Below are 18,873 nucleotides of genomic sequence, written 5' to 3' on the forward strand. Positions count from 1 at the left end.
ATAAAAGATTTTTTGTCAAACAGGCAACAGCAAGTCCTGCTTAACGGTGTTCAATCTTCCAAATTAGCTGTTGACTCTGGTGTTCCTCAGGGTACAGTATAAGGCCCAACTTTATTTTTGTTATTCATAAACGACCTACCTGAGCATGTCTCCTGTAAGGTTCGTCTTTTTGCTGACGACTGTTTACTTTATGAAACATCAAATAATATAAATGAGTCTCAAGCACTCCAAAAAAATCTATCAAGCCTTGAAAATTGGGAATCTGAATGGCAAATGAAATTTAATCCTGAAAAATGCTATGTCATAAAAATTTCTAAAAAGTAGAAAACTAATTTATTTCAATATAAATTACATAACCATGTACTTGAATCTGTCAAAGACAGCAAGTATCTAGGAGTTACAATAAGCAATGATCTTGATTGTGGCCCCATATTAATAATATAACTTCAAAGGCAAATAAAACACTAGGATATTTACGTAGAAACATGAAAAACTGTACACGGAAGGTTAAAAATCTTACGTACACATCACTTGTGCGTCCGACCGTCGAGTACTCCTCACCAGTTTGGGATCCGTACAAACAAAGCCAAATAAACCAAATTGAGATGATACAGCGTAAGGCAGCAATATATGTTTTTAATGACTACAACGGTAGATCACCAGGCGCTGTCACTGGTATGTTAAACAAACTAAAATGGGAAAACTTGCAAACCCGTAGAACAAAAGCTAAGCTTGTCTTGATTTATAAGAGTAATCGGGGGGGGGGGGGGGGGGGGGGGGGGGGGGGGGTCGAAGTCACTAATGACGTCCTGACACAATCTGACAGGCGAACTAGAGGCCTACATAAATTTCGACATATATATACAAATAAAGAAATAAAGACTTTTTTAAATCATCTTTTTTTCCCAAGTACTATTGCTGTCTGGAACGATCTCCCAGAAACAATTTGCATGTCACCCTCCCTAGAATCCTTCAAAGGTGGTGTCTCCACCTTAGCATTTGGAGGTTCTAGTCTGGCTAATTAATTAGTGTATTCGTTTAAGCCACTGCACATAATGTGAATATGTTTAACATTAAGCTACAACTAATGTTATTTTAAATTGTAATTGAACTGTGGCAAATATTTTTATTTTATAATAACAAAATTTTCGACATCCATTTGCATGTACATAGCGCCACAGTTCCGGGATATTCCACACTCCGACACCGGAGTCTTTCCCGTACCAGGAAGAAGAAGAAGATGTATTGTTCACAGGCACTTGTTTCTATCCATGGGAAGCCCCACTATCAACGTATATCTCGTAAATATACGTTGATAGTGGGGCTTCCCATGGATAGAAACAAGTGCCTGTGGTATAGTTGCTATAATTATACCCTATGGGTAGTGCTCCACAATTAATGGAAGAACATACAACAAACTGACTTTCAAAATATTTCGAATCAAACTTTTTTATTAAAGAAAATGCTTAATTTCAAACGTTAGTTCGTTAGGGAAAAAAATACCTATGTTATTTATGGGGATGTTGATATAAAACGTACGTTACTGAATGCTGTTCTTTTCGGGTCATTAACTTTACCAGATGGCATAAAGAAAAGTCTGGAGACAATCGAACGGCGGAAAAAATAAATAAACAAACCTTTCTCAGCTGCTTCTCTACCAGTCGAGATGACTGATTCAACCCCTGAAAAAGATCAGAATGCTGTTTCTCCAGCATATGGTACAGTATAGTATTACAAATTTTATGAATACATTTCCACCTTTTTGTCGTAGTTTGAAGAAAAATATGGACAGACACAAATTCCATCTGTGGGTGTGGCATCAACTCATTGTCTCTCTCTTTGAATTATCCAGAAGTCTTCATTTACATTGTAAAGTCGGAGTTATCTGAATAAATTGCTTCAAAGATGGAATATGATGTAGCAAGTTGCATTTAACAGGATATATAGTGATTCTACAACAAGTCAACATACATCATACATGTACATGTACATATACCCATAGAATTATTTTTCGATTTACCCCCTCCCCCTTAACACAAACACATGCAATGGTTTATAAGAAAGAAGACCAAAATCTCCATGGAATAATAGAATTTTTTCACCCTTGACAATTAATATTACTAATTTTTCTTTTTTGTTGTTTGGGGGGGGGGGGGGGGGGATTTGGCTTTGACTGTTTTTTTTTTTAAATATTTTGTTTTGTTTGCCTTATTGTTCATGTGTGAGCTATGAAAAATACCACTCTTGTTATAATTTAAAAACTAACTATTGCCGTAATAAAAATCACTGAAAACCAGCACCATGTCTAATTTCACCCATACATTGTACACTTCCATGACTGAGGTAAACACTTTTACAGGTAAGGAATGCATGTACTTAGTTGGGGACAAAACCGCTAATCAATAATATAGAGGGTTTTAGTATTTTTTCTGTACTGTTCCTACTAAATTTGATATTTTATTATTTATTTTTGACAACCATCAAAATTGGCAGTGCAATGACTTAAAAATTGTAACACATTAAACTGGTTGTTTTAATAATGTGCAAGTTTTTGTCAATTGCTTTAAATTTCATAATAAGTGCTTAAAAACTTGATGCAGAAGTTAACATTCAGTTAAAGCTGTACATTTAGTTCTATCTGATGAGTGCATGATAAGCGATAAGACAGTACAATCCTTAGATAGACTGACAATTAACTGAACATGTAACTGGCATATAATTGTAGCCAGTTTAATGTAAAAAAAATTACACAATTTAAATTTGAGTTATCTTTCTTTTTATAGCTTTTTTTTCCTTATGATTTAAAACAATTTTACACAAGTATCTGAATTAATCCCAGCATGAAAAGTAAAATATTTGAAATTAAAAGTTGCAAATTGAAGTTAAATATCTGTGTGAAGGCTATGATACGGTTGAGAAACAACCTTGTTTCTCTTATAGTTTGCTGTATTAAAAATTACAAATGTATCACACAAGTTATATGTTTTACAAGAAATTCAAATATATGAAAAGAACATTTGATATTTGATATAAAATATGCCAAAAAACATGTCACATTTATTAAAATTACAATCTACATGTATTTAATAAATGCATATTTTTGCGTAATACAATGTATGTCAGCAAATGTTTCTTACAATGTTATCATTTATTTTCTTTTACCCTTCAACCTGAGATTGCAATTTATGTGGAAGAAAAATTTTGAATATAAATTTAAATGTATCAGTCTGATTAAAACCAGCCCCCACTATCCACTTGCGTTTGTAGGTGTTTCTACAAATGCAAGTGGATAGTGGGGGCTGGTTTTAATCAGACTGTAAATGTATTTATGTTGAGGATTGAAAAATTTGTGTGATATTTAGTACATTAGTTAGAGGAAGACATTATATAAATTCTAAAAAACAAATACAGTAGATAATAACATTTTTGGCCACACAAGATTTGTGTTATAATTAATTGTTCATATATATGTTTCTACAGATTTTTAGATAGATACAAACATAGATTTGTGTTATAATTAATTGTTCATATATATGTTACTACAGATTTTTAAATAGATACAAACATTTTATAGACAGTGGTAGATAAATTCAAACAAACCTTCTTCAATAACTACGAACCAAAAAAGGGATTTATCTAACAAAGGTGACTTACACTTATATAAATGAACACATCTTACCCTTGTAAGTGAATCTTTTAATCTTTTTCAGCTTGTGATGAAACAACTAAAGAAGGATTTATTAGAGTAATTGTTGGAATAAAAGGTTTAACTGTATCTAGACAATTCAAAAGCATGAAGTTTATCAAAGTTCCAGAAAATGCCACGATACCACCACCAGAATTCACAGACAGGTAATGGCATTTATACATAAGTAGCCTTTTCTATCATAATACATTGTACATCCACAGGATATATAGTCATTACCAAAAATATTACAGATCAACAGACTACACGAGCACCTAGCTTCTCTGAAAAAAATGACATGCAAACATCATGAACATAGAAAAAAAACAATGAACAACACATGGTCCTATAGCCTGACTTGGTATACACACAAAATGTGGTGTGGGTAAAACCAGTTTAACATATGGGCACAAACCTTCTAGACCAGATATTGGATAGTAAAGCACATAATAAAAACCTGTCAAGTCCAGCTACCAAAGACATGAAACAAATGAAGTATTCTGTAATCCTTCTTCTACTTATAGCAAAGAGTAATATTCAAATAACTTTCTTATCATGTCAAACACCATTTTGCAGTCTGTCTCCAATTTAAGCATTGTCAGTTTCTCTAAAATCAAAAACTCCAATGTTAACTAGGAGTTAAAAATCCTGAACATATAAATTTCTATGATAAACTGTCCGATAAAAACAGTTAACAATAAATTGTTTTTTTCTGAAAATATAAAAATTTCTTGTACTCGTAGGGAACAGTTCATTAAGTCTCAATTTTCTTCATTTATATCTAGAAAAATGTCTTAATTTTTTACTGTAACAATTTATGTTAAATTTTTTATGTACTTGCCGGACAAAATTTTGCTTACATTTTATAGGTTAACCCTAAAATTTAAAAACATTAATATCTATATTTCATACATAAAATCAAAGTACATGTAATTTCATGCAAGAAGAAAAGCACTAAACAACTGACCTGATAAATAACTTTCAGGAGAATTAATGGTTGATAATACCAATTTACTGGCTCCTATATCCAGTAAGTAGTGGTTGGAGGCAAATATTTAGTCATACATAAGACATTTATCTCAAAATTCATCTCAACAAGAAAACTTTATTTGTGTTATGAGCAGGTCAACAAAGCAGCTATACATGTAGATACATAAAGAATTAATTTCTCATCTAGTCTTACTAGTCATAAAGTCATTGGTTGTGTAAGGCTTTTTCTTTTTTGGGAGGGACCCATTTCTTATTTTCATCCTGAATATTTATAAAATAAAAAAAATTGTCATTAAGCGCTTTTAAGCAGCAACCAACAAACAATCAATACATGTAAACAACAACCAACAAACAATCAATACTTGTAAACAACAACCAACAAACAATCAATACATGTAAACAACAACCAACAAACAATCAATACTTGTAAACAACAACCAACAAACAATCAATACTTGTAAACAACAAATCTTTCTTATTAGTTGAATTTCTATATGTTGAAAATATTTTTTAACATTAGATTTTAGACAATAAAAAGGAAATGAAACAAACAAACTTTTGATATGGAAATATAATTACAATTTATTGCAGGAGTTTATTGTTAAGAGTAGAGGGAAAAGCAAAAGGAGCACTGAAAGGAAAATTATTTATACTTAAAGTTAGACAACTACCATTTGATATTAATCCAGACAAGAGCTATTTTAAGGTGAGATATTCAATTTATTGACAGGTGACTAAATGATATCTACATCGATCTACATCCAGGTAAGAGGGATTTCAATCTCATGATACATGTTGTATAATAAAAAAAATACTATAGCTACCTTGCAAAGGGAATTGGTTTAGTGGGATCTGATATCATCATCAGCAATATTAAAAAATACTTTAGTATGATGACCATAAATAGTGGTATAAGAAAGAAAAATGAAAATTTCATAGTATGCATGTATAATGGAGGAAAAATAGTAAACAATTACATATAATACCTGCAAACAAAGAATGTGAACAACTTAATAGTGAAATGCTCGTTTCAAATCATGGTCTATGTTGCTGTCTTTGTTTAATCAATTTCAAATAACTACATCACAGCTTTTGTCAGGAATATTGATTTAAATTTGATATAACATTACTTTGCAAAAGCAAATCTGCAAATTTTTCACAATAAAATATGACATACTTATACAAATCCCAACAACAATATAAAGTTTGTAGTTAATTGATCCTAGCTTACACAAATTAGTGAGGAACATATAAATTATAGCTCTGAATGTGGAGGTTAAAGTCCCATAACTCTGGAACGTCAAATTGGAAAATTTTCAAAATCAAAAAAGGATCTTTCTTTTATAATTAACAATTTCAACAACAGTGTTAAGTTTCAAAAAAAATTTATCCAAATATATTACTTGATAACTGCACAATATGTGAAAAATTGCCTTCCATCTCTTAAGATCCCTTTAATTGTGGAACAACAAACTGCATCATTCATGTTTTGGTGACCGTCTGCTAGTTGTGTTCCACAGAAAGAAGATTTTTTTTTAATTTTGAGGACGTTTGTGTAACAAAGACAACTCAATTAAATCTCTGAAATGACTGTTAGATAGAGTGGGTGGTGAAGAGTAAAGAGTTCAGTGATTTGAAACAAACATATATTTTGTTTTGCCTCATAATTTAGTTTGTGACTTGTGTTTAATTTTTCAAACCCATTACTTGTATTTATAGGCAGAGGAAGATAGAGTCCTGTTGTTTTTAAGTAAGACACAAGACAAGTCATGGTATCCTGAACTAGAATCTGGATTGGAAACTGCTGAGGAGGAGGAGGAAGAGGAAGAAAAATAAAGGGAGATGATCACAATTGTTCTCTAAAAAGTTATTTCAAATTCACTAGAAATTTTAAGATCAACCACACTACACTAATTGCAAAAAAAAAGAAGAATGAAGATTAAACCAGTTTTAATAAATCACTTTGACACTGTTGTTTCTACTGTTTTTCACAGCAGTTAGCACATTGGATTTTTTGCATTTTTATAAGGAACTATTTTTGTTTTAAGTTCCAAATTGTATACAAGTTTATTGTTTTTTTGGGAGATATTATGGAATTTTGTGTTTTTTATGCTTTTGTTTTGAGAAAGAAGTTTTTTTTTTTTATATACACATTTTTTAATTAACTAGCAAAAAGAAGGTTGTACTTTTATTTGATCCTGGTTGTAGTTTATGATAGTACAATATACTTTATAGAAGGGGAAGGCTCTTTTTTCTTATATCACAAGGCCCATGCAAATATAATAAGAAAGGGTACCAGATTTTTTTTTTTTAAAAAGTCAATCAAACCAATCATATGACCTTCATTCATCATACAGTACATTCTTTAATAGTTTTTACATATACAATATACAATATAAATTTTTTCAAGATATACAAATCATCTGATTCTGTTTATTTATTTGATATTATTAAACTTTAGCCATTCATTTATGTTTTATTGTATACCATATATGTTTGGTGTTGAATTTTTTGTTTAAATCAGAAATTAGAGAATATGTAGGGTCATGTAGGTCTTATCTTCATAGAAAATATATCTGCTTTGTAACAAGTCAATAAATTATTCACATGCTTGGTGCTATTGTCGACTTCACAAATTTTTTTTTTAGGGTTGTTTGTTTACCATAGTGAAACATACTTTTGAGTTTTAAATTATACATTAACTCAGCTGTGAATGAAAACAAAGTATCTGTGATATTATTAGAAATGCTGTATTTAAGAAATAATTCATTGGGGCTTGAATATATCGTGATTTTACCACGGGTTGGCACTTTATGACAAATATTTTACCCTGAGCGATAGCGAGGGGTAAAATATCGGCATAAAGGGACAACCCGTGGTAAAATCACGATATATTCAAGCCCCCATGAATTATTTCGATTCTAATAGGACAAATATGGCAATTCTTTTGGATCGAAGCTATCTAGGTGAAGGCATTATTTGCCGTTCCCAAAAATAAACGCACTATTAAATTGACGTAAAAGAACGGAGCAAACTGAATAAATGGCATGCTTAAACTATTTACAATGACATATTTAGATAGGTTTGGATGAATCTAAATGATAATTGTATTTATATGTCTTATATGTAAACAAAAAATGGCTTATATAACACATTATAGCATCGTTTGTTTACGTTTCCTTGTTGTGATGATTTTCGGTTTCACAAGCATGTATTTTCCCGTAAAATGCTTATATTCTTACGTCATCGTTCTATGACGTCGGGTAGCTCATTCATAAAAAAGCATATGACGCGGGAGTACGATCAGAACAGCTCAAACAATATATTCATATTTTACCACGGGTGTGTACTCAAAGCGTTTGAAGAACGCCATGTTAGAATCCTTTGCAGTTTTAATAAAATTTAAAAACTTTAATAGGGTTATGACCAATCAAACAACCTTGTGTTGATATATAGTAAAAATGGCTAGATGACTGATTTTAAGAAGGTTTTTTTTAGTTGATTTGAATTTAATTTCTTGTCTTTTGTTTTATATTTATTTTATGGCACACTGTTTTAATCTTTATTTTCTACCTCATTTTGTACCAATTCTAATTGGAGATAAAAAAAATCCCTCTTTTTTGTACAATTTTCAATGTTGAAAAAAATTATTAGTTTTTCATTTCCTTGTACTGCTAGGTTCTTTATTTTAATTTTATTGTGGACCAAAACCATTTTTTTTTTATTCATTTCTAGCAACTTAGTTATCCTTTTATTTAGTTTATTTTGATAAAGGTATTGCGCATGCCTATAAATATATAAAAAAAAATAGACTGATAAATAATTGTATTTTGAATTTTTGAACTGTCTCTTTTTTGTATGTAAGTTGAACTTATTGTAATGCTTTTTATATATAATAATATTACATTTTGTTTTTCATGAATGCTAAAAGTGTATATAAATTTTTGCAATAAAAACATATTTTTAATTTGTTGCATTTAAGAAAGAATTGTCAAAATAGTCTTTCTAAAGAAAGGACGTTAACTATTTTAACGTTAAATTGTATAAACTAATTTTTATTATGTGAATTGCATGTTTTTTGTATTAAACATTTCATATGATTATCATCAGTTTTATTTCAGGATGCTTCAAATTTTTACTTTTTACTAAAAAAAGATACCCAGTTTTTTTTGTAGATTGATATTATATGCACATACAATTTTTGTGATACAGAACATTATGCATATTGTCTTTGTCAATTATCAGTAATTGAAAAAAAAGAATTCTAATCAATTTTTACCTTAAAAAACAAAGATTATTGCACTCTGACATGAAATAAATCAATATAACTTATGATAATTTCTAGTCAAATCATTTATAGCTAATAGAGCTCTGTATCTACATTTAGAACACTTGTAAAAAGTTAGTTACCTTTGGTTTTGGTTGTTATTTATGATCTGTTTTGCTGCTTTAGGCTTTTTTTTCAGCATTTAATGAGATATGTAATTTGTATTTATACAAGTATAGGTACTAGTATTGGTACTGGTATACATTAAGAAGATTTATGTGTCATAACCATATCTATATTTAATATAATGAAACTTTTCACAGTTGCTTGTTCGAGCTGCACAAGAGGTAAATGTATTGGGATGTTTGATGGCTCCTATTTCATCCCTAAATGATTTAAACTTTATGATTCATTCCTGTATTACTTGAGGCTGTTTTCTAGAACCTTGGATCACATGCAAGTCAAATATTATTTCAAAATGCTTTCCGACACCCATCCCAAATAACTCATTTCTTTCCACAGTGATTTTTGGAATAACTCTCATTCACATAATTAAATGATTTTATTTCCAGATGGTAACTGGAGTTTTACAAAAGTGCAAAAGTTTTAGTTAATGAATTTTCACACAAAAAAGTACAGGGTTAGATATAAAATTATTTGACCATTTTTTTACTAAAATTTGGCATTTTGATTCAAGATTCCCATTTATCTTTTTAATTTATCTTAAATTTTAAAGTTTAGGTAATAAAAAAACTAAAAATATGTAGCTTTAGATCCATTTTATTTTACAATTGATAGGACATCATGGAAAATCCATCATGAAATCATGAAGATATAGAGAGCATGAAGGTACCAATTAAATAATTTACTGCAGTGATTGTTTATATGAACAACACATTAATTGTAAATATTTATTTGGAACTTGCATGCATTTGATGTTACCAATTGACAAATATGAGTAAACTATATGTCATTATTGTAGAAAATTAATTAAGCTATCTTTCAACTATAAAATCTTGACAAATATATATTCATTATACTTGAAAGACCTTACTGTTAAAATTTTGCACATACTTATCAATTATTTTTATATAAAAATCACTTTATTTTGAAAAGAATTTAATTTATAGCACATTTCCTCCTTTTCATTGGTTCAATTTAATGTTGCCTTAGTACGTTAGTATGAAATATTTTACCTTATTTAAAATTTGTCACAGCTATGAATATGAAAATAATTGAACAACTATAGCACAATATTTCAAACAACATATTTATGATGATTTAAATTCTGTTATACACTTACATTAGTAGTGCAATAAAATGTTTTAAAATTTTGTTGTTTTAGAGATTCTTATTTCTATAGATTGTTTTGAAGTATATTAAGCACACTTTGTAGGATCATAAAAGTTATTGCAATTTTATTTATCTGAATTACAAAAATGAATTGTACTAAAAACATCACATGAATGATACTTTGAACATTTCTGGTAAAATTCAGTTTCATGCATTCACCTATTACAACTGACATTGAAGTTGTTACCATATACAGGCAAATGATACAACACTTCCAAAACTTTCATCCATTCAATTTTTATTAGAAACAAATATAATGTTCTTTTATTGATTCTGTCAAAGCAAAATACGTATTGCCTACTGCTTGTCAGACAAAATGTCCACAGTTACAACAAAGAGAATTTTAGCACTTTTTGTTAATTAACAATGTGGATGTCACCAAATCGTTCCATTATTGGCTGGAATAATCCTAAAATAGTCTTCTTATAGAATTATAATTCTAACGTCTCTGCTTAACCAGAAAAAATATGATGGTACTGCTGTTACTTTAACAATACATTATAGACCATCACTGAAAATGGCCTGTCTTGCCTTACATGACACAAAAGGCTAGAGTGAGATAAAGCATTTTGTAACATTTTCAAAAACCTTTTTAATCTTTAAAATATTAATTAATATCATCCAACCATTCTGCCTATTTTTCTCCAAAAAGTATCAATTTTACTGTGTTCATAATGGCATTTACAATAACACTTTCAGTATAAGCATTTTACGAGTTGGTCATGACTACTAGCTTTTCACTTTATTAAATTATATCTAGCATAGCTGGTGGACAATAAAAGCCTACTTGTAGTTGTGCAAACTATATTTCTGGTTCTCTGGAAAACTGACATTGATCATGAAATATGATAGTACTAAAACTTTTAACAACAGCAATGCCTGAAGATATACTGTGAATTCATTATTATTTGTTGGATACTAATTTTCGTGGTTTTCGTGGATACAGGTGTACCACGAATTTAAATGCTCAACGAATTATAAATTTTCTATCAGGTTGTATGCAGAATATGGCAAAACCACAAAATCACATATCAACGAAAAGGCAAGTTTTCAGCAATCCACGAAAATTGGTACCCACGAAAATAAATGAATCCACAGTATTTATCAAAGATGTAGATGCAAATAAGATTTTGATGAGCCATCTTTTCCCTTAAACTATAAAAACGATACCATTTTGAAGGATGTTGCAGATTACCATAAAGTTTGACGTAAAAGATAATAAAGAAAACACCGAAGTGATTCCATTATGACACGGGTACCGCTTGACGCGATCGGTTAAAACAATAACTGTGTTAACATAACATTGATAGAACCTAGAATTATCATAATGATATGATTGAACTTCCAGAACTTACTCTATAAGGTAGATATTTATGTCAAACATGATATGAATGTTAGAGTACTAATAATCAGATGGAATGCACAGTAGAGGTTTCCTGCTAATGTGCTAATTGTACATATGTTTTTTTTCTTGTAAAAGGAAGTTTATGTTCCATCATTCACTATAAACGATCACAGGTATGTCAGATAAATCTCATACACAAGTAAAGACAAGTTAAATCACTTATTCACATGCCTTCAATGTAGAGTCACACTGAGCTGCAATGTTCAGTTTAGCTGTGTTGGACCATTATACCCAAGCCCTAGATACATTTAAAAAAGTGATTAGGTCTGTTGGAACCAAGCATAGACCAAATCACCTTTAGTTTTATTGTCTTTTTTTCTTGGATTTCAACAACAGGCCAGCACTGCTGCTTTTATGGAAGCAGAATTAAAACAGATGATCCCCAGATAACTGTTAGGTTAACTGCAATACCAATTATCAGAACAGAGGAGATGAACAACTTATCTCTTTTACTTCGATGAAAGATCCTAAAAATTATATTTGAAGGCTTGATATATTTTAGCATATGGTATTAGGTTTTAGAATTTCCCACGACTTGACCAAAAAAAGTCATTTGTGCTAAACATAGAGCCTTCTGTTAATACTTGTTAAGCTGGGATGTTAGCAGACTAATTGATATGTTATATACAGAAAGAACGAATGAAATTTATTTGTTTCATTCCAATAGGTTTATTTGAAAAAGTGATGTCAAAATTAGTTAAAAATACAACAACAAAAAAAACCGTGTTGTGAATACTAGATGGAAATGTTTTAATTTCGAGAGTTTATATGCTGAAATTCAACAGAAACTGATGAATAATAACTTCGGAGGTCATAATTATTTATATGTTTGGCTAATCGGTTTCGGACTTACTGCGGAAACTAAAAGATATCCCTTAAATTATCCTACTCCTCTACTCTGTCACAGCAATTTATGTGCCTATAAAACAGACATAACTCTGATATCCGTGCTCTTAACACTGTACAGCAGGTGTAACATCAATATGTATCAGAATATTGTATCGTCTGATAATTCTGCGATCCTATAAGTCAGCAATGCCAGCCGTAAAGTAGTTTAAAGTGATAAAAGGCTGTTGATTACATTTTTATCTTATTTCCATTTCTCCTGTGAAGATTATTTTTAAGATAAAATGTAATAATAGGATGCAATCGGAGGATATTAGATACTAGAATTCTCATAGGATTATAGAAAGTGGCAAAATCAATATAATAATTATTTAGTTTGCGCCAGACATGACAATGAAACAAATGATTTTGTATGGAAAATGAAGTAATATATTGTAAGTGACATCCCGTATTAGCATACACAATCATATTACAGATTCTGGTATGGTTCATTATTTTTATAAAATGATTGTCATTTCACGTTTGTTGCAGTATAGTAACAATATCGTTTTTAAAATGAGTCATTTCTAATAAAGTACTTTAATAAAGACATTCAGCAACTAGACTATTCATCAATAAGTAGCGTAAAGCTATTAATTATGCTGAAAAGGTAACTTCCAAATAAGATAAAAAAGACATTTAAGAATCTAGATATTTAATGGTCACCTCTTTGGATATTAAAACACATAACAACTTACATTCGTTTTTCTTTTGAATATTCCGTATCATACATGTTACAGTATATGTTAAATACCTAAGTCCCTTAATAAACTGTAGTCAATCTTCCATATTCGCATGAATATACTACTTCTATGTGATCTACTATTGTACTACACAAGTCTTATTTATCCTTGTGCCAACTATTTTCTTAGTCTTCTGTTGCCTCGGCTGGTATAAGTTTTTCCTGTTTAAGACACACATGTTGTTCTATTCCAAATCTGCATTTGCATCTTCCTTCAGTCACATAATATATTCCAGTTTTGTCTACTCGGAATCCCTTATCTTTCGTGAATATTTGTTTAACATCTCCTGTAATTGTAGTAATAGGAGAATTGTCTTTCTTATTCCGAAGTGTCACGTGTACCTTCCCGCGAAATTGCGATTCTGTTTTGAAATGGCTTGTGTAATCGTCCTCCTTGATCACTAGCTCTGCTTTGGTTTTGAACTTTGGCGGAACGCTAATCTGATTGTCTATAGACCAAGTTAGCTCCTCCTCAAAAGTTTCTTCACTTGCTTTGGTTAAACTCAGTTCTCCATGAAATCCCGCGTTTGCTTCGATTACGGGATTTGGTGGTGTAAGTTTTATGTCTACACTGCACCCGTAGGTATATCCCTTTTCAAGAGACAGAGAACATGTGGATTGTGTCCTACGCTCCGTTCTCAGGGAATACACTTGTGATTGATCAGTGTCGTTTGTAAAATATGCAGAAAATAAAATGTGGGATTTTGGCTTGGTCGCATGTATTTCGTCAAAATAGTCCGTTTTGCCATGGGTAATTCTAACATTTTGCCAGTTTATATCTGAGGAATGTATATCATCAGCATCCTTTTTCTGAGCCTTATCGAGTGGAAAATCCAATGCCCATTTTCGTACAATATCCTCAATGTCCAGAAGATCTTGCGACATTGTTCAAGTTTTTCTAAAAAATACAAATAATGGAAAATGTTTAATGGGTACAATTATCGAGAGCTTACATCGCGGTTGAAAATACAATTGAAAGTTAATTATACAAAATTCTTTAGGAATTGTATTCATGGTGAAATTGGATACCTGTTATCGTACATTAATAGCTGATTGATTGAGCGATTGATTGTTATTTGCTAAACATCCAGTGGCAAATATATCGTGCATTGTTCAGGACAAGAAAAAATTAACAAAGAATACAATAAGTAGGATCTACTTGGTAGGGGTCGACCAGGATAAAGGGCGGTAAATTTGGACTGACACTGAAAAATGAAGGCATGTTGAAAAGGGACAAAAATTTTGCCGTGCAACAGGCCATCTACGGACCCCTCATAGAGTTGTTGCAAGGTGCTTTAACGTGCAAAGAGCTAGACACTCTTCCTATACTAGACGGATTTAAAACCCCATTTCGACCGGACCGTGGGTAGTTGTGTATAGCAGATATTCTTTTCAGTCATGTGAAATCTAGCGCGTTATAAGATGTAAATGAAACCTCGTTCAGTATTTCTTTTGGAGCGATAAAGGAAAAGTAAATCCACACGCGTTTTTTTTTATTTACGGGTGTTGGATTTGCAATGGCATTTTAAAATGTGGTGTAAATGATGTACAGTCAGAATGTTGCTGTATATAAAATATGAAAATTCTAACGGCTGAAAAGTTCAGTCAATTTAAAAATTCCAATAAGTTGCTTATTTGTAATTATAATCGTATGCAGTATTGCGAGTATACAAGTATACATCTTTATTTATAGCTGACTTCACTTAACAGTTCATTCTTGAGTTTTAACATGCATAAACTTACTGAACCCGTCAATTCTATATATATAATATTAAATAACGTGTATATATTACTATACTGTATGTCGCCTGGATATGTTTAAACACGTATATGTCCCTAAGTAAGAAATTTGATAAGATTTAATGCTCAAATACACACGCGAATTTAATCATTAATAAATCTATGTCATTTTTCATTGTGTAAAGTACTTAAGAATAAGTAAGTAAATAATGTTGTCGAATTTAGTCACAAATCTTAAGTGACTCTTAATTCTTTATCTTAATATGTCAATATTGGTGGACACATATTTTGATTTCCTAATAGACTTATAGTTGTTTCAATTTTGCATTGAAAGTAATTGTTTAACTTGTGAAAAATAAACAAATACAAAAATATCTTTATAGTTTAAAGTTCAAATTTCTTATTTTATGTTAGTAGAGATAGTTTGGATTTTTTTCCTTCTTAAATCTTAACATCAAGATTTTATATCTTAATGAAAATATTTCTAGTAAATGTAAGAGGAATAAGTTCAAAGAGAATAGAAACTTTCAAGATACAATCTTTATCTTATTTGCCACGCGCCAGGAAGATAAGATAACTAATACATGCCGGGCTCGTCTTCATTCCGCTATAGTTTTAACATGTTTTAATGAATTTTACATCTCTTCGTTCACTAATTAACCGAAGGGGCTGCTGAAAACTGCGGTTGTCTATCATGGGGAAACACAATGAGAAACCAATAGTCAGCTAATTACATCTCATCTTATACATGCACCTGAAGGGGATGATAGTTCCTATTGTAGGCAAGTGTTTGGAAGTATAGCGTTATCAACACGTGAAAATTTGGTTTACTCCAAGGTTTAACCATAGATGTATATACATCTATGGTTTAACTATATATGCATTGGAAAATTTACCATTGTACAATTATACTGCTGTTAGTTTCATAAAGGACATATATATACACACACAAAACAGAAAAAAAGAAACAGGAAAACAATAGTCAAAAGTGTGTATTTCCGAATCTATCGAAACTTACATCTTCCGGAATGTACATTTCATAATCTGATCACAGCTTACAGATATTAGTCAGAAATCGACATATATCTAACTATGATGGATAGAGATCATCCGTGATAAAATTTCCCTTGGGGTCTGGTATCGTAGCAATAAAAATCGACAATTTTTGCATAATTAATTAGATAGGAATTTAATATGTATTCCACGTTTTTCAGAGGATATTAATTCATTGATTAAACACATGAAAATATATTATAAATTCATTTTTTTTACATTTCCGACAATTTTAGGTATATGGATTGAAAACATAACACATTCAAAGAAAATTGGGAGTTAAAATAATAATAATGAACATTTTGCAAACAGTCAATCATATACATGTATGCAGAATTATGAATTATATATGAAGTGAAATTTAAGCTGTGACAATTTATTTTTAATAGTAGTATCATCTACTTGTATTTATTTCATTTAAACTATCAATCCACCATTTTGAGTATGTCCGACATATTTTCAAACTATTCTTGTCTATAATATGATCTTGATAATAGAAAATGGTACGACGGCAATTAAAATAAACACAGTTAATTGACATTATTGAATTTTCTATTAAAATCGAAACTTAAGTTCAAAAAGTCGTTTAAAAATTGTAATGAAACCTACAACCCGTTTCACAAGGGCGTGGTAAGGAGAATAGGGATCTGCTCACCATGGATATGACAGAAATTTTCCAGTAACAAAAAATAAAATGTTTATTTTGTAAGGTATACATCAAGTACCGAATTATAAAAAAAATGATACATATAATCAAACACATTTTCCCTGTTAACATGAATTGACATGAAGTAGTTAAATTTTTCGCATATTTTTCATTATTTTCACCCTTCTGATTCATCCCTTAGTCTGTAAAAAAAAATATTTCTTTAAGTATGATTTGGAGTATTGGTTTAGCTTCATTTAAAGCATCGAAAATAAGAAATGAAAATGTCTTACCGTGCTGACTTATAATATCCAACCTGAATTTGCTCCTAGCTTCTGTTAGCTGATTGGCTTAGAAGATGTTTACGTCAAAAAATTTGTATACGAATATTTTATCTGTCTCTACTTGAACGTAATATCTTTTCAACTATATCTATATTTTGTGATTTAGTCTTTTTTTCTCCAACTCTTAGCAAAGGGAAACAATCTTACTTGATCGCTAAAATTTCATGCATTGACTCCGGGAAGATAAGGACCAATGTGTATCAATTGTAATCTCTGGGGCAAAATCAATAATGTAATATCGTTCCACCTGTTACAGTTATGACAAAAAATTAATTTCATAAGTTTCATACTTAATACCATGTATGATGTTTTACAATATTACAATATTATATATACGGATAAACAGGTGTACTACATGTAATCTGTGTTCGTAAAATTCTGTTTAAAATGGATATTTTTTACTTATTTTTTTTAAACAGAATGGTGTTTGCAGTATGAACCAGGAAGCATGTTTTACAATAATTTAACATATTGTTTAACAGTTTTAAATGGCAACGTGCATTTTTTTTTAGCTCTGTTAGGAAATATTACACTTAACTGATGTGAATGTGAAACCACTTTAAACAAAACTAGATAATACTTAAGCATACTTTGATTTCTCGTATATATAGGATGACAATGTAATTGTCTCGTGCATATCAGGTAAACTTGAAAGACGGATTTAAAGCAACTGTACTCATTTAACTAAGAAGCAAACAAACCTCTGCATTTGGAAAGCTCAAAACTTATACGAATACAAAGTTTGCTTTAACAGTCAAAAAGCTTTTCAGATTGAATTCGACGTAGTTCTGTTGTATTGGCTCTTGATAAGTAGATCCAACAGAGTAATATTAATAAGCATACAAATCAACCCCCTTAAAAGTAAGAGAACATCCAAATAAAAAAAAGATGCACCTCACTTGGTAACGGGGCATTATCAAGTCTATGAATATCAGATGTGTGTTCTACTGTTGGACAGATGCTTCATGCATGGACCAATGTAATCCTACATTGAAAGCAGTTATAGAAAAAGGGCTGCGTAAACTTCTATGAAAGTTAAATTGTGGTGATGGTATGAGCAACATCACGCTAAAACGGGATTGATGAATGGATTGCTGTTTAACATCCAGTGGCAAATATCACATGCTTATTTAGGACGAGAACATGATAATGCGATGTGAATTTGAACCCTGCTTTTTACTAGACTGGCACACTGATTCGGATATTCAACTTGCTAGTTCTTAAGATAACATTATTCTGATATCTACATGCCGCTTGTTTAGCAGAGAGAAGCAGCAAATACTAAATTTTATACCCGGACACATTATTCTGATATCTTCATGCCGCGTTTTTAGCAGAGAAGCAGCAAATACTAAATTTTCCAGTTTATGGTTTGACCGGACCAGGCATTGAACAGACGAGCTTCCTCACTCAAAGAAGGCAAGCTACAACGAGACCACCAAAGTGGTTCGTTTGATAGAGGAAACTAATCTGAAATAATAATGAAATTTTATTGAAAATATTATTAATCGACAGAAAAAAATAGGGTGGATATATACCTCAAATGCCTGTGTTGCTGGACGAATTTCATAGAAGAGAAAAGGACACAGAAATGCGATATTCAACGGTTATCATATTTTTAAATATGCAGCTAAATTACATATATGCAATTGAATTTTCTTTTCAATTTAGACTTGTTTATATTTTTCATTTGGGCTTGTATTATATTTGCCTTCGGGTTTATATGATCCGTCCATCCTATTTTGACTCCTCAAAATTCAAGA

General features: G+C 30.7%; 2 protein-coding genes across 2 annotated transcripts; one reads left to right on the top strand and one right to left on the bottom strand.

Moving 5' to 3' along the window:
• Positions 1-1,569: 1,569 nt before the first annotated feature.
• On the top strand, positions 1,570-10,276 carry LOC127724762 (uncharacterized). Its single transcript, XM_052231852.1, has 4 exons — positions 1,570-1,718; positions 3,711-3,852; positions 5,267-5,381; positions 6,395-10,276. Exons 1-4 carry the CDS (start codon positions 1,667-1,669, stop codon positions 6,509-6,511), a joined length of 426 nt encoding a protein of 141 aa, XP_052087812.1. The 5' UTR covers positions 1,570-1,666; the 3' UTR covers positions 6,512-10,276.
• Positions 10,277-13,223: 2,947 nt separating this feature from the next.
• On the bottom strand, positions 13,224-17,301 carry LOC127724752 (uncharacterized). Its single transcript, XM_052231851.1, has 2 exons — positions 17,060-17,301; positions 13,224-14,225 (listed from the first exon to the last, which is right to left on the bottom strand). Exon 2 carries the CDS (start codon positions 14,210-14,212, stop codon positions 13,454-13,456), a length of 759 nt encoding a protein of 252 aa, XP_052087811.1. The 5' UTR covers positions 14,213-14,225; positions 17,060-17,301; the 3' UTR covers positions 13,224-13,453.
• Positions 17,302-18,873: the final 1,572 nt, after the last annotated feature.

The sequence above is a fragment of the Mytilus californianus genome, unplaced genomic scaffold (genome assembly GCF_021869535.1).
Source record: "Mytilus californianus isolate M0D057914Y unplaced genomic scaffold, xbMytCali1.0.p SCAF_1, whole genome shotgun sequence".
Classification (NCBI taxonomy): domain Eukaryota; kingdom Metazoa; phylum Mollusca; class Bivalvia; order Mytilida; family Mytilidae; genus Mytilus; species Mytilus californianus.